At 41.7% G+C, this 23,069-nt stretch overlaps 1 protein-coding gene across 2 annotated transcripts in view; it reads left to right on the forward strand.

Moving 5' to 3' along the window:
• LOC115482105 (neurotrimin-like) overlaps positions 1-23,069 on the forward strand; it is a 546,428-nt gene that overhangs the window by 403,189 nt on the left and 120,170 nt on the right. For both annotated transcript variants that reach the window (XM_030221671.1, XM_030221672.1), the window contains exon 3: positions 15,259-15,384. In XM_030221671.1, coding sequence (XP_030077531.1) covers positions 15,259-15,384 — 126 coding nt within the window. The remainder of the gene's footprint in view (positions 1-15,258; positions 15,385-23,069) is intronic.

A 23,069-nucleotide genomic window follows, 5' to 3' on the forward strand; every position in this document is an offset into this window, starting at 1 on the left:
CAGGTAGAGGGAGATAGGGACCAGAGTTCTCCACTCTATGGTGCATTGCAGTGCACTGACCACTACACTACTCCAGGCAGGGTCCTGCAATCTGCTCTAATAGACCTGGCTCTAACATCTGAGGCTGTCATAGAGGCTGCTAAATCATATTTGTATTCACATTTGTGGGGATGGGGGGGGGGTAGGAGGGGGTCAGTGACCACTGGGGGGGTATATGGGGGGGTTATCTCTGATTCCCTCCAGTGGTCATCTGGTCATTTAGGGCACCCTTTTTTGTGCCTTATTTGTTATAAAAACAGGTCTAGCTCAAAATGTCTCAGCTTTAGTCCTGGACACTTTTGTTTTGTTCCATTAAGGCTGATAAATGTCCAAGTGTTAGGAACGCCCCAATCCCGCCCTTAACATGCCCCTGACTTGCCCCCCTTGTAATTCGAACACACTTCTGATGGACTTCATAGAAAAACGTCTAAAAATTGGTTTTGAAAATACCAATTTGGACGCATTTTGTGAGAAAAACGTCCAAATGCAGATTTATGCCAACTTTTGGACGTTTTTCTCTTTTGAAAATGATCTCTCACATGTCAGATTATTTTAGAACAGGGTCTCATTGCATAAAGTGGGACCCTGTGCTAAAATAACCCAATGTGTATTAAAATGAACCAACTTAATAGTAGCCCACATTGATAATTCCCCCAAAGATTCTTATTTTTTACTGAGGTTCCTAAAAACTTACTGGGGACAGGTGAGGGGGTCAGGTTGGTGAGGAATAAAGCTAGGTACTTACTGGTCGATATTCAAACCCATTTAACCGGCCAGGAATGGCACCTGGCCAGTTAAATGGTACTTAGCCGGCTATCTGCCGATATTCAGTGGGAGATATCCAGCTGTCTTCCGATAAATATCAATGGTTAGCACCTAGCGCATAGCTAGTTATAGCACGTGACATAACTGGCTATCTGCTAATTTTCAGCGCGTCGCCGGCCAACTTGTCAATATATGGAATATTTTTGGCTGGTTCAAATTTAACTGGTTAGGCTAAATATTGCCTTGGCTGGTTAAGTTGGAACCAGCCAAAAATAAACCAGATATTCAATGCCAGTCACCAGAAATGAACCGGCATTCTATGTCCAGGCTTAGTGCTGTCTGCGGTAGGCAGCCCAGCAACCTCCCACGGACTGAATTTCGGTCCCTTACAGATTATTTGTTGCACCAGGCACATGAAATTGAGGGGTCCTTTTACAAAGGCATGCCGAAAAATGGCTTGCGATAGTGTAGGCACGGGTTTTGGGCGCGCACCGATCCATTTTTTAGCGTACCTGTAAAAAATGTCTTTTTTTTAAAAATTTTTGCTGAAAATGGACATGCGGTATAATGAAAATTGTTGTACATGTATTTTGAGTTTGAGACCTTACCACCAGCCATTGACCTAGCAGTAAAGACTCATGTGGTAACCGGGCCTGCCAAATGCCACTTGGCACGTGTCCGTTACATGCACTCAAAAGTAAAAAATATTTTTCAAACACGGAAAAAATGAAATTACCGCAAGAGCCACGCAGTAGTCGGGCGGTATCTCCATTTTGGTGTGCATTGGGCGCATATAGACGCTTATGCGGCTTAGTAAAAGGGCGCCTAGTTGAAAAAATACCAAGCCTAAGATCAGAGACTTCAATTTTAGAATCCTAAAATTAGGTAATTAAGGGACCCTTTTACTAAAGTGTGGTAAAATCTGTGCTTAGTGCATTCTAACTCTGGGCTTTCTACGCAGCGCTGCACAAACTGCTGAGCCCAGATTTAGAGCCCTGTTTACTAAGCAGTGTTATAGGTGTGTTAACATTTTTTAACGCACGTTAACCATGTATGTGCCTACAATATTCCTATAGGCACCTAAATGGTTAGTGCACACACAAAGTGTAGGCACGCTAAAAACACTAACACACCACAGTAAACAGGACCCTTAATGCAGTATATTTCATAGGCTTTTTTTTTAATATATGTTTTGATGATCATGTACTAATGTTCGCATGGTATCTGCAAAAAAAAATCATGCATTAACCTAGCGTTATCAAGTTAGTATGTGCTAATTGGAGCACAGTAGCTAGATAAGTGTACAGGTAGGTCTACAGTACAGAACATAAGCTTGCACATAAGGAGGTGAATTTAAATCTGATTTCAGCTATTGCTGCAAACCTCCCATTTTATAAGAAATTTGGCAATTTTTATATAAAATAAAGTCGGGGTTTAAAAAAAATAAAATAAAAGTATGGATATGATTAACTTTGTATCGCTTGCAATAAACAGACTCAATAGGAGGGAAAGAGTAGGGTTGGTAATGAGGATTTCTGTCCATGATGCTCAAAGCCAATCAGTCCCCAGGGTGTCTGATACTGCCTGAGTTCAAAGAAAGCTCTTATGTTGAATCGTGCATGTATTATAATGTCTTTAATAAATCAATTACATTTTGGCAGCAAATTGTTACAGTCTCTCAAATCCTTGTAATCGCCCCTGACTTGCTGGATTTTAAATGCTGCAAATCCACGGAGGAGAGTGAGAAATGCAAAAAATAAGTACGGTGGAGAAAAGAGAGATGGCGTGAAATGAACACTATAGGCTTGGGCTCCCCATTGATAGCCTAAATTTTCTAAAAATCCCTTTTAAAGTGCTGGTCTACAGGGGCCCTGCTGTTCATTTTCACAAGCGGCTTGGGCACAGCACTGTGTGTAAAACCTCCCCCTTCCCTACCAGCTGCTCATTTCGTTATTCTTATGAAGATAAAACCAGAGCCAACAAATACTGTCCAGCTGAAACAGAAACAAGAAATATCTAAATTATTTGTTAGATTTAAGGCAGGCTTGTCCAAGTTCAGGGCGTTTTTAACACATGCACAAAACTTAGCACATGCTAACTGCGTAGGTGCCCATAGGAATATTGTGGGCATCTACACAGCAGGTGTTAAAAGCACTAATGCGCCTCCAGCGCAGCTTAGTAAACGGGGCCCTCAGTCTTCAAGCTAACCCTAATGAATTTGCATGAGAGAGATCTGCATACAATGGATGTAGTGGGCATGCAAATCTTTCTCATGCATATTCATTAAGGATATCCTGAAAACCTGGCCTTTTTGTAGTCCTCCAGGGCTAAACTTGGACAAGCCTATTTAAGGGGTAATTTATAGTGGTACACAAAAAGAGGAGATTGTAGATGTACTTTTTATATCACAGACTTCTCCGTATTTTCAAAACAAATGTTCGCATATTTAGAAAATATTTTAAGGAAAAGTACCTGATACATTTACAACTATTAAATTGTATGGATATATATTTCGAAGAAACATTGCATGAAAATACCTTTATAAAGTTATGTTCATAATCATGTAAAATAATAGAAAGTACAACAGTATAGCACAATCATAATGTCCTACAGAAGTCATTGTAGTGCTGTATTTAGGAGTGAGCTTATAAAATGTTTAGGAGTAGCTCCATATCCTATAATATTTTTATCTTTTTTTCTTTATTTTTTTCTTTCTTTATTTATTTATTGCATTTGTATCCCACCTTTTCCCACCTATTTGCAGGCTCAAAGTGTCTTACAGAGTGTGGTTATGACATAATCATTTCGTGATAACAGGTACAATTCTTATAGTTTGAATGTTGGTAAGAGACGATAGGCATAGTCGTTTCATGATAACAAGTACAATTATTACTGTTTAAAAATTAGGTAAGGGAGGATAGACGGAAAGTGTTAGGTAAGTTAGAGGTGAGCTGCGGTAACTGTGTGGATTGTTGAAGTAGTTCTGTAGGCTATGTATTTTCCTTGTAGGCCTTTTGGAAGATATGAGTCTTCAGAGATTTGCGGAAGTTAATTATTTCATCAATAGCTTTCAGGTCTGTAGGTAGAGCCTACCTTTGTCATAAACAATGTAACCTTTTAATTTTCACTAACTCCAGCATTTGATTTTGACAGTGATCCACAGGAGTAAGCTTTCAGAACATAGCAATAGTGAAGCAGACATCCCTTCGGAGAGGAGTTTTACAAGCTTGTTTCACTTTTTAATATATATTTTATATATATTCTTTAGAAGAGAGGAGACACACAGATCTTAGAGAGTTTTGTTTCGTTATTTCCCTTGGAGTACACGTTTTGAGCTACATTCTCTGAGGTTATAAAGACCCCTGAGGCAGGCCTTAGGGCCGAAACACGGCCGTGTCGGGTCATTCTTATGTATATCAGGTTTTTAAATTTTTAATTTTCATGTGAATAAAAACATTTTTTGGTATCCTCATCCACTCTCCTCACTTTTTGTTTTATACCATAAGGTCCCTCATTGCCTACAGGAACTCATATTTTAAATGCAACTCTAAGTACAGTAGAAATACCATCAATAGTATCATTTGTCTTTATGAAAAAGTATCCTGCTTTTTTTTCTCACCAGATCATAGTCAGCCTGACATTGAGCCACCATAGTCAACATTTTTTAATGCTGGCCACAATGGATAAAAAAAAAACCTGGGAGTTGATAATCAAAGTGATTTAAGAGGCCAGGAGAGGCTTCTGGCTGGTTACATCATTTGTGTGGGGCTGTCTGCTGACCTTCAGCAGCTCTTAGGGTCTTTTACTGAAGGTTGCTGTGTGAAAACCTGAAACTACACTGACCCAACGCGGCCTCCAGCGGTAGTTTTGCCCCAGCATGCAGCATTTCTGGCATGCCAGAATTTTTGAAAAATTAATATCACAAGGAGTTACCATGGGGTTAGCGTGGGAGTCCATACCACTACCTCAATGGATGGTGGTAAGTGCTCCCCCTGAAATGGCCACATGGCTAGTGTGAGCTTACCTCAAGGCCATTTCTTTTTTTGGCCTTTTTAGCCGCTGTGGTAAAAGGGGTCCTGGTGTGTGACAAAAATGGCTGCCGCTGCTAGTGCTGAGCCCCTTTTACCGTGGTAGCTGTCTATTTTGTTGGTGGTCCAGGTGTGGTTGACACTTATGTGGTTGAGTGCCAATATTCAGCACTTAACCACCTAAGTTAACCAGATGAACTGGACTGCATAAAATTCAGTCCTATCTTTGTCCAGTTTCACTTAGGCTGTCACATGCTGAATATCACACTTGAGGAGTGTGGAATAGACAAGACTAACCAGAAAGAAACGAGGAGACTTCAGTCGATGGTAGACAGTTTATTGGTGAAGACTCGACATAGTACATGGCTCACCTTACTGAAAACCCACGGATTTTCTACAAAAAGGTCTTTTTAAAGACCATATTTTTCCATCTTCTTGCATCAACATTTATTGACTATTTAATGTGTTTACGTATTTTATATAAAAGACTCCTGATGCAGGCCAGCATCCAAAACACAGTACTGTGTCGAGTCTTCACCAATAAACTGTCTACATCGATAGAAGACTTCTTGTTTGTTTCTGGTTAGCCTGGTCTATTTCCCATTCCTTTTGTACTCCTGTTAATTTGTAGTGGGATCTCAGTGTTCCTCCTCTGTGGCGGACCTTCACTGAATATTGCACTTAACCACATACAGGACAGACGGATGCACATAACCAAATATTCAATGCTGGTCCCTGGTCACCACCTAGCATTGAATATCTGGGTATAACAGCAGCAGCAGCCAAAAAATAAATGCTGAGTGCCACTGACTGAATATTAATTCCCCTGAATCTGGACGTAGTCAGTGTTGAATTTTTGAATTGGGCAGTGACTGGCAGCGTTATCCCACAGGCGGCAAATTTCAGTTCAATTTCTGGATTGGCTATCCAGAACTTAGGTCAGCATTTTTTCTGTCCTGAGTTATCCAGATAGCTTACCTGGATAGCAGGCAGAATATCACCATTATCAAGATAGCTCCAGGGACCACCACAATCTACCCTAGCATTATGTGGATAATGCTGGCATAGTCACTGATGATTTTCAGCAGCTGTATTCGTGTAGAGCTGCTGAAAATTGCAGGATAGACCCTGCCAGCAGTAGTTATCTGGGTAGCAAGTATTGCTATTCAGATAAGTGCTTTTAATTATTGATCCAAGAAATTGCATATGCAGTGATAGGGTCACTTTAGTTTGCAGCTGGGGATGATGCAGTATGGGTGCCAGAAAACAATATGTGGAGAAAGTTATGACAGTCGTGGTTCGACTAGCATGGCCTCAGAGAAAGAGAGAGATTGATAATGGAATAATGATGATAAGAAGATGCGATGGACAGGATGAGGAGACGGAGCTGGAAATCTTATGCAAATTAGGGAGGAAGGGTTATAAAAAACACTTCAGTATTGCCATGAGGGATGGCTGGCAATTACACAGATAATGAGTTGGAAGAACAAGAATCAAATGACCTAGGAGGGCAGTGAATGGTTGTTATTATATCTATAGAGGATTGCCTTTTATGTGTGTGTGTGTGTGTGTGTGTGTGTGTGTGTGTGTGTGTGTGTGTGTGTGTGTGTGTGTGTGTGTGTGTGTGTGTGTGTGTATGTGTGCTGTGAACAATAATTAAGCATTTATTTCTTCAACTGAGAATTTGGGGGGACACATTACTTGCATAGGAGAGATAGTGTGTGAGACCAAGTAGGTGCGTATTAGGTTTTACGTGGATGTGTCTTTGAACAGGTGCAAATGGCAGCACAGGTTGCAGGTGTTGGAGTTTCTGGCCCTGTGCTAGAGTATATGCAATTGTGTGTGTAAGGGCATGGACATGAGTGGCCCTTTACAAACTCTTATTTCACACTTTTGCTGAGTAAAAGAGCAATTCTGTAAAGGAAGATAGGGGACTAATTTCCTTTGTAGAGTACTTGTCTAGCTAGGTATATAAACACTTATATACCTAGCTAGGCCAGTACTCTACGAAGGAACGTAGTCCCCTATCTTCCTTTACAGATTTGCTCTTTTACTCAGCAAAAGTGTGAAATAAGAGTTTGTAAACACTTAGGTATGAGCAGTTACGCCAGCCGTAAAGCGGGAGTATATATTAACACCTAATTGTTGCAGATATGCACTTACACCATAAGGCGTTCAAAATTGCATGCACAAATGTGGGCCTGTACCCAATTTGCATGCACAATTTAAATGACAAATGAGCCAATTAATGCTAAATTATTGTACTATATGGCATTAATTTAAATTTGCATGTGCATCTTTAGACCCTGGGATCTGCATGTAATTTTTACACATGATCCAAAAAGGGGGCATGGCCATGGGAGGGGCATGGGTGGATCAGCAGCATTCCTGGAATTTTACATGCAGTCTTATAGAATAAGGGAGATCTGCACCTAATTTAGGTGTGAGAATCTACACCAGGTTTCATTGGGTATAAGTCCTCGCACCCAAAGCTGGGTGTGGATCCTGGCACCAAGCACTATTCATTGGGTGCCATTTATATAATAACACTTAGCACTAATTTTTATCAGTGCTGATTTTTCAGTGCCATATACAGAATTAAGGGCCCCTTTTACAGCTCGCTAAACAGAAAGTACCACCGGGCTACCATAGCAGCCCTACGGTGCTTCCCACCCGTAGTGTGCCGTCATATCCGGCACTACAAAAATATATTAATTTTTGTAGCACTGGAGTGTACCCAGCGGTTATAGCGCAGTGCCATGCACTGCCCGGTTACAGTTGTGTTAGCGCAGGAGCCCTTACTGCCACCTTACTCCCCCTCGAAATGGCCACGCAGCAAGTAAATCACTTGCTGCGTGGCCATTTCCTGCAAGAAAGAGACTTCCCTTTTACCCGCTGCAGTAAAAGGGGGCCTTGGCGCAGGTGAAAAACATGCGCCAATACCAGCACATGCCCCCTTTTGCCGCAGCTTGGTAAAAGGGGCCCTTAGTCTTTAACTCATAGCATTCTCTAAGTTATGTACATAAGCGTGAGCCTCACCCATACATACCACCCCCCCCCCCTGCAAATTTGGCTATGTATGTTAAATGGCTATTTGCAGATTAGAGTGTAGGTGGGACTTTGGCATTTATGGGCATATGGGAACATGTAGATGCACAAATTCCATCATTCTAAACATTTACATCTATAAGTGGTTCCTACTCAAACACTCACTAAACCCACAAAGGTGACACCTATGTTAAGAGGGCAAATTGATTTTTTTATTTATAAATATTTATACAATATTCCTAGCAGCAGAGTCATCCAAAGCAGTTTACAACCAAGTTAAAATACAATTTTGGTTCAAATTTTACAAAAAATAAAATTGACAAATAGAAAGTACTTTTAATTTTTAAAAAAATCAAAAACAGAGTAAGAATAGATAGCGTTATGATTTATTTTATCACAGCAAAATTTACCAGGGGATTCACTAACCTGTGATACCTCAGTACCTCAGGCAAATTAATCCCATGGCAAATTTATTTTTGCATTGCAGTTGGTAATATTGAGCATTTCAAGCTATAGCAATATAAAGAGAGAGATCAATGTCACGATTAAGGATGTGAATTCATTTGAAACAGCATGGAAAATAGTGTAAGTGCTCGCACCTAACTTATAGGTATGTATTTTGGCTGTTAGGCTGGTATTCTATGAAGGAAAGTAGGTGTTTATGGTCCTTTATAGAATAGACTCCTATTAAGCACTCTCTGGGTGCCTATTTATAACCTCACAGCTATAGCATTACCTCCTCTGAGGCCAATTACTTTGCATTTTATTGAACTCTCTCATGAATTTTCCCTTTCCAATCTAATCATGTCTTTTTTATCTTGCAAATGTAAGTATGCTCACTGTGAATAGCATTCCCATTTTACCTGTGTTGAATATGTGGGGAAGGGGAGGGAAGGGAATTTTCAGACAAGTTTTTTATGTGGGTGAGCACCTGTTTAGTTCTGTATAAAGTTTTGAAAATTACCCTTTCTATGGGGGAGCATTCATTTTCGAGATGTGGCTTATGAAACCGCATTGTAACTCTGGACTTTGAAAATGCTCCAGGTATAACATTAAATGTGTTTGAAGTTCTTCTGTTGTGAGGCAGACCCCTTGATGCCTAGATGCCAAATTCTCTCTCTTTTTGTTTTTATCTTCACCCTTCAAGAGTCAAATACAAAGCAGCTACTAGGGCTGAAAAAGCAGGACACGTCTCTTTCAACTACATGTTTTGCTTTGATCAACCAACTCTACAACTAGACCTTGGTCTCTCTTTATTGGATTTTAAATTTAATTACTTGCTTTTTCCAAATCTGAAAAGGCAATTTCCATGTCCAAACAGAATTACAATCTAAGTTGTACCTGAAGTAATGGAGAGTGAAAGAACTTCTGTAAGGTCGCAAGGAGCATCAACAGTATTTGAACATTAACTTCCCTAGGTCTCTGCACATTACTTTAACTACTAAACTACTTCTCCACTCAGTAAAAGCCATTCTTCTTGTAGGTCGACAGCATCCCTAAAATCTCATGCCTAAGTGTAGGTACCATAATTCTAGAATGTGATTGTGATATATTACAGAATTCTGTTTTGGCTATGGTATGAGGAGAGACTTGATGACCTGAAGATTTATACACTGGAGGCAGTGGTATATTTAAACTAAGTGCGTCAGTGGCGTATGTATCCCCTATCAGACCCCTCCCCCTCTTGGCTTTAGTCTTCACCTGGGCAATGGCAGTGGCACCCATAGGCTGCTTGTGGCCTGTTCCTGGACTTCCTCTCTGAACCGTCCAACCTCTTCTGATGCAACTTCTTGTTTTGTGAAGGGCGGGATGGATAAGGGAGGAAGTCTTGGAGCAGGCCGAAGGCAGCCTATGAGTGCCACTGCCACTGTCTGGATGAAGTCTAAAGCTCAGTGAATTATAAGATATGTGGTGGGTGGCTTAGGAGGGGCAGGGGGAGACGCACTCCTTGTAAAACGTTTCTGGCTACGCTACTGCTTGGAGGAAAGGAGAGACAGGGGTGTAAGATACAGACATTCAAATATTTGAAAGGTATTATGTCTTGTGTGCAAGGATGGTGAGCCCTTAGGTCCCATAAGGCCCCGAGGGACCTTAAAGAACAGCCGTGCAACCCCAAGTGTTCACCCGCGGCGACCGCCGTTCACCAAGGGTTGAGCCCCCAGCTGCAGGCGGTCAACAGGACTTCAGGAACCGCGGGGTGCCAAGCTGACCCGGACAGGGACCAGGAGAGCAGAGGGCAGATGGAGAACGAGAACATCCAATAACAGTCAAAGTTCAGGGCAGGCAGCAGACAACGAAGTCAAGATCCAGCAAGAGGTCGAGGCAGGCAGCGAGCAGGAAAAAACCAGGAACAGTCCAGAGGTCAAAACCAGAGGAACACGAAACACAGAGGAACACAGGAACAAAATGGAAACGGGCCTCGGGAACAGAACCTGAAGCAAAGTTCTAACTCAGTTCTCTTCCTTAAGTACTGTTCAGCATCAGCCGCCCCGCCCCCGCAGGTGTAGCCGACCAACCCGAACCTGGCTATTGACAGAGCCCTTCTGATTGGCTCCGTCTGCCCAATCCAGCACCTCAGAGGCGGAGCTCCGGACCCCCGCACCCGGGAGAGACGAGGACGCCGGCCATCGCGCCTCGGCACCGCCTCCTCCCGCAGCGCAAACACCGCCCCCACAGCCGGCGACCGCGAGACCAGCGGCCGCAATCGCCGGTCTCTGGCCTCGGCCCCAGATTGGGCGGCCATCACCGCGGCGGCCCCCGGCTCCCCACCGCGGCTTCCGGATCGTCGACCCTCGCCGAAGTGGATGCCGGCTCCCGCCCCCCGCGGCAGAGGAGCCGGAGGGAGCTGCGGACGCGACATATTAATATACAAACTAATATACCACCTTGCAGAGACTGGTAGGTGGTAGAACTAGAGGTCATGAATTTAGATTGCAGCGAGACTGACTCAGGAATGACATCAGGAAGTAATTTTTTTTACAGAGAGTGGGGTAGATGCCTGGAATGCTCTACTGTGGGAGGTGATGGAGATGAAAACAGTAACTGAATTCAAAAATGTGTGGGATAAACAAAAAAGAATCCTGTATGGAAGGCATGGAACCGAACAAGCTTAGTGGTGATTAGATGTCAAACACAAGTAATTGAGAGGCAAAGACAAAGCCAGTCCTGGGCAGACTTCTACCTTCTCTGCCCTGATCATGGCTGGACAGATTTAGCTTCAGTAGTTGGAGAACAAGGCCAGTGCCAGCTAGACTTCTATGGTCTGTGCTGTGATCATGGTCAGACAGATTTGGATAGACTGGAGTGGGGCTTCAATGACAGCTTCAGTAGTTGGAGAACAAGGCCAGTGTCAGGCAGACTTCTATGGTCTGTGTCCTGAAAATGGCAAGGGCAAATCAAGACCAAACACGCATATGTAGTATCACATCATACCTTATGCTATGAGTTTATCTTGTTGGACAGACTGGATGGACTATACAGATTTTGTATCTGCCAGCATCTACTATGTTACTATCCAGCTTATAATCGAAAGTGATCGCCGGCCATCTTCCGACACAAATCGGGAGATGACCGGCGATTTCTTAAAAGCAGCAAAATCGGTATAATTGAAAGCAGCAGTTTTGACAGCATCGCTTCTTTCCCGTCACTTCACCGGTGAAAGTTTAAGGGAGGGGGGGGGGGGGGTGTCGGTAGATTAGTGAAGGCGGAACATGGGCGGGCATGGGTGTGGCTACCAGATGGCTGGCTTTCGCCGATAATGGAAAAAAAAAGCGGTGTTAAGCAGTATTTCGCCGGCTTTACTTGGTCCTTTTATTTTCACGACCAAACCTCAAAAAGGTGCCCCAACTGACCAGATGACCACTGGAAGGAATGGGGGATGACCTCCCATACTCCCCCAGTGGTCACCAATTCCCTTCCAAGCTAAAAAAATAAAACTAAAAACCTTTTTTGCCAGCCTGTATGCCAGCCTCAAATGCCGTACCCACCTCCATAACAGCAGAATGTGTTGTATCCTCCGACAGCCTTTCCCTGGTTGCAATGTGGCTCTCGGGTGAGTGTGACACCTTTTCTGTTAGGTGCCCTGCAGAGTCACATTAGCAATGCATTGTGGTGGGTGTAGGGGTACTGGGCTCTACTCCCATGGTGCTTTTCCCCCCTGCTAACTGGGTCAGAGTGTGCCCTGTTTTGTTTCCTGTTGTAGTCCATGCGGTAGTGTCCATTTTTGTAAGCCAGTTTTAGTTCCCTTTCTTGTGTTACCCACGTTAGAGAACGTAGTTCTTACCTTGCATGGTGCTGAAAGAGGGCATTGTACACCATTGTGCCAGCTCTGACCTACTGCTAATCTTACTACCAGGGGACTCTTTGCTAGTGGGGCACAACCTCTGATCTGCAGTTAACTGTGAGTAAACGTGGTTATTTCAAGAAAGGACTTTTTCAGAGAGATTAGTCTTCAGGTGTGAACTGGTGTGCCAAAGTTATACAGGAGCAATAAGTCATAGAGGCTGTATGCAGGTCCCTGGAACAATTTTAGTGGGTGCAGTACATTTGTGGGTAGTGGGTTGGGGGGCTCAGCTCCCAAAGTAAGGGAGCTATGCACGTGGGAGCTTTTCTGAAGTCCGCTGCAGTGACCCCTAGGGTGGCTGGTTGGTGTCCTGGCATGTCAGGGGGGCCAGTGCACTAAAAATGCTGGCTCCTCCCACGGCCAAATGCCTAGAATTTGGCCGGGGTTTGAGATGGCCGACATAACTTTCCATTATCGCTGAAAAACAAACCCAGCCATCTCAAACCCGGCAAACTCCATGGCATTTGGCCGGGCTAAACCGTATTATCGAAAAAAAAAGATGGACAGCCATCTTTTTCGATAATACAGTTCCGGCCAGCTGTAGCGCCGCTGCCAACATAGATCGCCGGCGATCTATTTGACCAGCGACGTTCGATTATGCCCCTCTATGCTACTATTTATGAACATGAGTAAAATACTAGTTTGTAATGAGAAGTAAAAGTACATTAGACAATTAATTGCCTATTATTGTAGTGAAAAGTAATGCACAAAATATAATGGATATGGCTTATTTCAAAAGATCAAGCACTGTGTACTTCTAGTAGTGCTATAGAAATGATAAGTAGTAGTAGTATTAGTTTTTGCACGCTATAATGCAAGTACTTTATTGCCTGCATTAACAAATGCTTCATTTATATCTCACTAATATTGACTGTTAATGTGTGCAGTAAACACTATGTTAACATGCATTAATTGTCAATTTTGATGCAGTTTTGGACAACAGCTCAATCTGGAGAATGACTATCTAAGACCAACACAGTTGGTAAAATATTGCATGATTGCTGCGATGTAAGTGTTCATGCCTTGTAAAAGAAGCACTAAGAATGCATTCTTTTAAACATCTAGGCAGGTAATTTAAGGCACTAAAGGGTTAGAGGGTGCTAACATTTAGGTGCCAAGAATTGTTTGTCCCCCTCCATGCAGAAAGGTGTTCCACTGACCCTCAGAAAGGGTATAGAGCAGGGTTTTGGGTAAGAGAGTGCTAGATATTTCCCTCAATATATGAGGCCTGAGGGTCATCTTCAGCTCTCAACATTTTACACCAATATGATTAAAATTGCAGATACCCGAGGATAGAACTAATAGCAAGATTACAGAATCCAAAACAGTGCTGCTCATCTCATTTCATGGGAGCACCCAACCCAATCGGATTTTTGGGCTATCCTTAACATCTATGAAAGTTTCTTGTACATATTCCCCCCAGATTCTATATATGGCGCTAAAAATTGGCACCCAACTTTGAGCACGTATCTGTGATGGATGTGTAAATAAATTGAATAATGAGCATTGGAACTCAATAATTGGATGCTAACAATCAATTATTGATGTTAATTGGCATTCCAAAAACTTTGTGCATGCATCTTGCTGTGTGCTATTCCATTAAGCATGGCACCTAATTTGATTTGCGCAGATCTGAAAAGGGGGCATGGCTGGGCCATTCTGCATATTTGCACATGGAACTATAGAATTTGCCCAAAGCATGCCTAACTTAGGTGCCAGCATTTATACCTGGTATCAGTAGGCATAAAGTCCAGAGCCTAAAATTATGAACATTAGTGGATTTTTGGTCACCTAAAAGTACACACCTAGGGGCCGATATTCAGACTGTGGGAGTTAGACTGGCTAATTCCCTTAGTTGTCGTTGAGCTCAGATATTCAATGCCGGGCCGTTTCCGGTGACTGGCATTGAATATCTGGTTTATTTTTGTGTGGTTTAAAGATAACTGGCAAAGTCAGTACTCAGATTTAGGGCCCTGTTTACTAAGCTGTGCTATAGGCATGCTAGCGTTTTTAGCGCATGCTATAAATTAGCACGTGCTAACGTTAGAGACACACATAGGAACATAAAAATACTAGCGCACCTTAGTACACAGAGCCCTCCACTTAGGAGTGGAGGAGTGCTTGGTGGTTAGAGCACCAGTCTTGACATCCGGAGGTGACCAATTCAAATCCCACTGCTGCTTCTTGTGATCCTGGGCAAGTCATTTAACCCTCCATTGCCTCAGGTACAAACTTAGATTGTAAGCCTTCCAAGGACAGAGAAATACCCAGTGTACCTGAATGTAACTCACCTTGAGCTACTACAGAAAAGGTGTGAACAAAACTCAAAATAAATAAATAATCTTTAAACCAGCCAAAGATATCCCACGTTTTCACACGGCCAAATATGGCCACTAAACTAGCTTTAAAAATCAGTGGATAGCCGGTTATGTTAGGCGATATAACCAGCTATCTGCTATCCACTAACCAGGCTTATTCAGCAGGAGATAGCCAACTATCCCCCTCTGAATATCAGTGGATAGACGGTTAAACACTATTTAACCAGTTAACAGCCGTTCTGGCCAGATAAATAGCACTGAATATTGGGGGGCAAGTTTTAACTACATTAAAAAGAAGTAATTTAGGGTTGCACATATATATTTAAAAAAATGCATACACATCATTAATGCACATACTTTATGATAGCTTTTGAAAGAAAGACTGCTTGTATCTTTTATCTGCATAACAGCCCAGTCCAAAAACACAAGCCATGATAGTATTTTGTGTTTGGTTTATGAGGTTAATGTCCCTGGAAACTGTTAGATGTGCTATTGAAAAACTTACCCCATACATGCATACAGAACAGATTTTATTTAAATCATTTAAATCTGGATCTTTTTCTGATGTTGGAACAATTCTGAATGAACTGTTGGGGGGGGGGGGGGGGGTTGTATATTAGTAGGTTCCGAAAACAAGTAAGTGAAATTGATATCCAGGACCAAATATTAATTCTCTCAACTTTTACTCTCTCCCTTATCTTCCCTCTTTTTTTCACAGTCCCCCCTAGAATCATAGAGATCTCGTCAAACATTGCTGTCAATGAGGGCAGCAACATTAGCCTCACATGTAGAGCAGAAGGTCGACCTGAGCCAACGATTAACTGGCGGCATCTGTCTCCAAAAGGTAAGAGCAGTGTATCTATCCTGTCTGAATATCAGCCAGTGCCCAGTTAACTTGTGAGTCAGCAGACATATGCATCTCAAAAAAGATGTAGTGGAATTAGAACAGGTACAGAGAAGGGTGACGAAAATGATAAAGGGGATGGAACGACTTCCCTACGAGAAAAGGCTGAAGCAGCTAGGGCTCTTCAGCTTGGAGAAAAGATGGCTGAGGGAGATATGATAGAGGTCTATAAAATAATGAGTGGAGTGGAACAGGTAAACATGAATCACTTATTTACTCTTTCCAAAAATATTAGGACTAAGGGGCACACAATGAAGTACAAAGTAGTAATCATGCAACACCATTTTTGTGTGACCTACATTGGTTGGTTGCTTACTCCAGCCAGGACTAAGTTCAAACACTTTACTTTTATTTTTAAAATATAAGGCCCTAAATTTGTTAGATATCCAGGACTTAAGCCATGTAAGATCTTAAGAATAAAAGTCAAGAGTTTAAACTTAGTCCTGGCTCGATTAGGCAACCCATGTAGGTCACGCAAAAATGGTGTTGCATGATCAGATACATTTTGTAGGACCTGAAGTCTTTGTAACTGCTTAGCTGACAAACCTAATAGACAAATATTACAATAATCAAAAGATATAAGAATTCTTGCCTGGATAACAAGTTGGATACCTTAGTCTATGCAGTAATTCTAACTTAAATTGAATGTTTTGTACCAAATTATTAATATGTTTCCATCGTTAAACTAGCATCCAACCAAGCACCTAAAGCACCAGATAGCTTAATGTCTCTTGTGACATGAGGCTGCCTGGATACCTTAAGTTATGAGAATGTCAAAGAAATGAAATTTGTAACCAAATTTCATGTTCTTCCACAAGCCCAGAATACGATTTTGAAGTCTGCAATTCCAGAACCAGCTGTGGGAAATTATCTGTAAAGTTGGCCAGTGATATCAGTGGGAATGTGCCCCACAATCAACAGATCCATATCAGCATCATTGGGACAGTTCAGTACACACCAAAAAGATGAGGATTATAGAATGAATGAATAACTTAATACACCTACTCCAAGATTATCCTCACAGCACCACTCACTGTATAATACAAAATGATCTAATTTAATTTATGTATCCCATACGCCTCACAGTATTTCTGCTTACTGCCAGGCAGTTTCCTGTGTTTTGTCCATAGTCTACTATTGTGTTATCACTGAGATTTGCTACACTATAAATAGCCCCAAATTCCTCTTGAGAGCCGTATGGATTTTTTATTCTCTTTTATTTCTGACAGGGTATTATGACAGTTACCTTCATGACAGGTTTTGGCTGATGTTTGGCTTGTCCTGTCATCCTTTATTCTGTGCCATTTTAGCTTGCTGTTTGTTGATTTTTGCTATATTTTTCTGTTCTTAAAAAAAAAAAGTTTTTAAGCTGAACTGTTCTAGAAGTTCTGCTAGCATGCAGTTTTCTGTCCCCAGGGGTGCTTTTCCTCAGCTCCTAGCAGATGTGTTTCTATTTTACTCTTTTCTTAACTGCTCTGCAAACTGGATGTGCCCTCAGGGAGTGAGAGCTGGGAGCTGGAATAAATCAGTAGACTCTAGAGGTGGCTAGCATTTGATTGGAGGTGAAGATGGAGCTGGTAACTCTTCTCCCATCTTCTCATGAATGTAAAGGCAATTTGAAATTAGCAGGTATATAACAGATTAAAATATGTCTGTTGCCATGTCAGTCCCTATAGATATTGGATACGTTGAAGGCTGTAATATCTGTCACCTGGGTTCTCTGAATGATATAGAAAAAGCAAAAACCTGGCACCACCAAGCCAAAATGAATCCCACTAAATGTTGTTATCTCCTTATAAAAACTAAAAATTAAAAAAGAATGGAGAAAAGACCTCAGTGCAAAAAGGACTTGCAAACAGACCACTCAGCTTCAAAAAAGCTGTGGAGGGGCATTTTCAGAAGAACGCCCAAGTCAGAATTGAGACGTCCTGCTCATAATGTCCAAAAGACCATCCATCCCATAGCCTTTTTGAACAGGAAATGGGATTGCCTGTTTGAAAATATGTGAGTAGGACAGTGGCATTCCTATGGGGGGGGGGCGGTCTGCCCCGGGTGCACGCCGCTGGGGGGGGGGGTGCGGCGCGCGCCTGTCCTCCGTTGGTCCATGCTTCTTCTCTGCCTCAGAACAGGTTATTTCCTGTTCCAGGGCAGAGAAGAAGCATGGACCAACGGAGGGCAGGTGCGCGCGGCACCCCCCCCCCAGCGGCGTGCACCCGGTGGGGGTTCCTTCGCGGGGGTGTCCTTTCGCCTGGGGGGGTCCGCGCTGCATCAGGGGGGGCGCTGCACCCGGGGGGCAGGGCGCATCGGCGATCCGCCCCGGGTGCCAGCCCCCCCAGGAACGCCACTGGAGTAGGACATTCTTGCACTCAAACCATCCAAAATGAGCAGCCATTTTCCAAAATGAAATGTCCAAAATATGAGCACCAATGAAGCAGGCACAAAAACATCTCTCTGGCATCACTTGTACAAAAATGGCCACACAGATGTCCCTGCAGAGCAGAAGGGCAGCCGAATGGTCAGTGCAGTGGACTTTAAACAAGGGACTCAGGTACTAATCCCACCTTAATTCCTTCATATGTTATTGTGAGCCCTACAGGAACAGATAAAAACCTGCTGTATCTAAAGGTACACCACTACAATAGCATTCACGCTTGCAAGCATCTTTTAAATTCAGGTATAGTTGTATTTTTATATTCTGGGAGGTCTTACATATTTGTATAGAAATAAAAGTGTTAAAGTGGGAGTTATACCTGGTTCCCGTTGTTCAAAGTCCACTGCTCTGATCACTAGGATACTCCTTACACATACTTGCTGCTCTATTAGGAATGGCCATAGCACCTGAAGCTGTCATAGTGCCTGGTATCCAGTGTCACTTTCGCTTCTTAGGGGGTGGGGGATGGGAGGGGGGTCAGTAACCACTGTAAGATGAAGAAGGGGTCATGTCTTCATCCCTCCAATGGTCAGGTGCTCAATCAGGTCAACATTTTGCACGCTGGATGTGTTTGAAACAGGTGTAGATAAGAACATTTATCTTTTTTGCTTTGGATGTTTCTCCCTGTTCCATTGTCACTACAAGATGTCATAATTTTGGGCCTGCCCTAGTCCCGCCTAAACATGACTCCAACATGCCCCCTTGCTATTTGAACAATTGCAATGGAAAATATCCAAATTCTGCCTTTCGAAAATCGTGAGTTGGAAGTTTTCAGCAAACTGGCGGCTTTTTTGGTCAATTTGAGATGTTCATCTGCTTTGAAAATGAGCACCATAAACTATCATAGGCCAGAAAAAAACCATTCAAGCGAAACCCAACAAAGCATAAACAAAAACTCAATGTGGGGTGATACTCCATGTTGAGGTTTTGTTTATGATTTGGCGGATTTCACTTGAGTGGAATTTTTCTGACCAGCGATAGATTGTGGCCTCTTTGAACCTGAGTGGTCTGTTTGAGAGCCCTTTTTGCACAGAGGTCTGTTTTCCATTAAAAAAAATTGTTTAACTTTTATAAGATGTAAAATATTGTGGGGTTCAGTTTATTTTATTGAGGGCAGTTTTTGCTTTTTCTATATTGTGTATCTGTCTCTCTTCTCTCTTATTTATTATTTTTGTGTATGTGTGTGTATGTTTAAACAATTCTCTTTGAATGAAACATGAGGTTTGAGCCATGAGCTGAGGATGCTCCTTTCTGGGCTTTTTGGCTGAACTTGAGAATGTGTAAGATACAGGGAAACTGAGGCCCTGCTTCCTTATCCCACGTGACACAAAATCGATTGGCCAAACCAGGAGCAAAAACTCTTGAAAATTAAGAAATATATGTTTGTTTAAAAAAAAACATATTGTATAGTATCTGAATGAGACATGAATACAGTCTGCTGGTTGCTATGTTGGCCAATTCAGATTCTGAGAAATAAAGGTCAACAAACAGCTTGTAGGCGATACCTTTTTATTGCAGTAAGTAATTACATTTGTGACACAAGCTTATCAGGTCAGTTGAAAGCTGGACACAGATGTATCAAGCTAATCTAATAAAAAGGTGTTACCTATCATGATCTTTCTCTCTGCAAGTATAACATGAAAATGAATGGCGTTATCTCCATGTTCTCCCATTTTTTGATGGCTTGATCTCTCCTTTCTCCACTGATGTCTCTCTCACCTCTCTCACACTCGCTTTTCTTACTTCTTTATCTCTTTTCCTACTGCTCACTTATGTTTATCTGTATCCAAGCCTTTTGCTTTCTTTTTCCTCTTCTGCCTCTTTCTCTCTGCTCTTCTTTTTTCTCTTCTGTACTTTGCTGCTGATGTTCTTTTCCCTTTTCTGTCGTTTTCTTTGCTATTTTTTTTTAAATCTTAAGGCTCTTTCTCAGTTGTTCATGTTACTCCTGCTCCCTGCAGTGCTGTCCATATATGTTGCTCTCACTGCTTTCTGTCTCTCCCTCTGCCTTTCACTCTAAGCCTTTGTCACCTAAGACATGGGATTTCAGACAAGGAAAAAAAAATGTCACCAAGTAACAATCTTGGACCTGTCACCTTCCAAACAAAACTGAAGCTTTTAGAGAGGAATTTTGATGTTCAGTCAAGCTTTAAAAACATGACATTTAAGCATTCCAGGTTATGCGGCATACATTTGCAACTGTTTTCTTTACAGAATGACTCATTTTGAACATTTATGATCTGCTTCTGGTTGAATTTTGGATGAGTTTTAGGTCTCTTGATGCTGTGAAACTGATAGGACTGGCTATATCTAAGCAGTATTGAAAGGTAGTATGTGAGGCTTTCTATCTCATTCTTCCATCATTTCCCCCCCTCCTCTCTCCACCTGCCCAACATTTTCATACCTACATGTGATATATGTTTTTGTAAAGAAGTTAGTTGAGTTTATATAGCCTTGCAAATTATCTCATGCATATTCAGTGCAGATATCCCCCAAAAAACAATTGGCAGTAAGGTCTCCAAGACAGGTTTGGCAAGCCCTGCTTATACGTTTATTTAAAGGTATAATCTCAATGGAAGGATAGCACTATTATTGACTTCAAGTGCTTAAAATGCTGAATAGATCTAATCATTGTCACAAAAAAAACTTCCTTTAATGCAAATATTTATAATCTTCTTTGAAACAAATTCTTTTAAAAGAGATTACAATAATCTTAAAGTTACTTTGAAAAATATCATCAAATATAAGTCCATTTTCCAGTGGTGGCTAGTATTTTGCATTGCTGCAACAGGGATATCTCTGACCTTAAACATCTGCAAACAGAATCTTCAATCAATCATTGCAATCACTACAAAATATATGTATATTTCAATTTCATCAAATACTCACTTATCCTCTATGCTCATTCCATAACAAACATGGTAGCCAAGTTTTATAAAATGCTACCCATATATCTAACCAATCAGCACTCAATTTCAACTTGATTGGCTAAGCTAAACATATATCCAATTAAATTTAAACTCTCTTCAAAACAAATTCTATCACGGAATTGTCTATTTGGTTCTAGTGCATTAAGCCATAAGATCCATTGCTGTTCCCAACATAAAAGCTGCCATTTACAATCACTGTCTTGAGTAATTAAAGGAACATGATTGATTATACAACATCTAAGTGATTCAAAACCATGCCCCTTCTCAATACAATAGGATATTAAGGTGCTCATGTTCAAAGCAGATGGATGCCTCAAAATGCCTAAAAAAAAAGGTCCATCTGCTAAAAAGTCCAAATCACAATTTAGAAAATCAGAATTTGGATGCTTCAAACTGAAGTTCATCCAAATGGCAAGGGGGTGTGTTGTGGGTGGGACTAGGGAGGCTCCAAAAGTAGGACTTCCAGCAGCAATAATTGAACATGAAGAAACGACCATGTCTAAGAAGAAGAATGCTTTTATCTAGATAAAATCATTTTTCTTTTTAGACATGGACATTTCTAGATCTGTTTCAATCACGTCCAAGTTATAAAAATATGCTCTGGTTGATCAGACGACCACTGGAGGGATGAATGAATGACCTCCTCCTTAACCTCCCAGTGGTTGCCGTCCCCCTCCTCCCCTGAAAGTGATTGATGCTGCATAATAAACTGCATTTTACTGTGACATGTATTCAACCATTCATAAAACATAAAAGTTGATCTTGAGAGCCTTTTCATGGCATGAAAACATCATCTTTGTATCTACTCATAGACCATATTATATGCCCTCAAATTAGGAGGTTGTAAGCCATTAATTTTCAAAATGAGCCATGGTTGGCTACAGGGAGTGCTATGCATTAGAGATCTAGCATATACAGATTTCTTTCATGAGTATCTATTGTGGATATCCTGGAAGCCTAACTGGCTGGAGGGTCCCTAAGACAGGTTCTGGAAGCCCTGTTCTGAAGATTCCATGATTTTCTGACAGTGCAGCTTCTATCATCAGTCTTGATCTGAAATACTTCACACGTAAGCTAGGCTAATGTCAGGTTTGCATTCAACACTGGATTGCTTGCACAGCTTTACACATGTTCTGTCAGGCTTCTATACCTTTAATTGTGTGTATGATCTCTATCTCATAGATTACATTCTCACTCACCTATTTTGCTGTCCTAATTTATCCAGATATTTACCCAGTATTGGTGCTGAATATAGGTGATACCTGGATAACTTCCAGCTCTGCCTTTGTTCCACCTTCAGATTGTTCCAGTATTACCTGAATAGTGCCAGGGTGGTCAGAGATGATTTTCAGTGGCATTATCCAGACAATACTGCTGAAAATCTAAGCATGGCTCCAATGAGTGGTACTTATCTTGGTATGAGATGCTGCTACCTGGGTACTTGCCACTGAATGTCAGGCCCTCAGGTTTTAGACTGGTATGCTAGCTGAATTTTTATAAATGGAGAAAAAGTGAACATGTAGCTGGTTGTTCAAATGTTTCACTGGGTTTTCTTTTTATCAGTCTTTGGTGGGTTCTTTGTGGTTTTTAGTTCTCTAAGAGGTTCATCCTGTGGTAAGAAGGAGGCATTACATGAAATACCAAGATCTTGAACTGCATTTTTTTTTTACTCTTCTATACCATAGTCCATTTATTAGGAATGTGCACTACTTTGAAACAGAAAAACAAAAATTTTATTTTCTGTTGTTTCATTTTCAAAACTCCAGCCCTGCCTGATGCCATGGCCAACAATCCAGAAAGATACCATCATCGATTTTCTTTACATTCTCCAGACCCTTCAGATCCCCAATGCAGCTTAATTACAATCACAGGCATCCCCCAGGAATGACCCCTGCTGTGCTGGCACTTTATTCACAATGGTGATGGTTGATTCCATATCAAAAAATAGCACTGACCTCAGGTAAGCCAGCACCATTGCGAATATGGCATCTCTGGAGCAAGTGTTCAGTAGTGGTTGCCACATCTCAAAAAAGATATAGTGGAATTTGAAAAGGTATAGAGAAGGGCGACGAAAATGATAAATGGGATGGGACGACTTCCCTATGAGGTAAGGTTGAAGCGTCTAGGGCTCTTCAGTTTGGAGAAGAGACGGCTGAGGGGAGATATAATAGAGGTCTATAAAGTGAGTGGAGTGGAATGGGTAGATGTAAATCGTTTGTTTACTCTTTCCAAAAATACTAGGACTAGGGGGCATGCAATGAAGCTAA

This window comes from Microcaecilia unicolor, chromosome 12 (genome assembly GCF_901765095.1).
Source record: "Microcaecilia unicolor chromosome 12, aMicUni1.1, whole genome shotgun sequence".
Classification (NCBI taxonomy): Eukaryota; Metazoa; Chordata; class Amphibia; order Gymnophiona; family Siphonopidae; genus Microcaecilia; species Microcaecilia unicolor.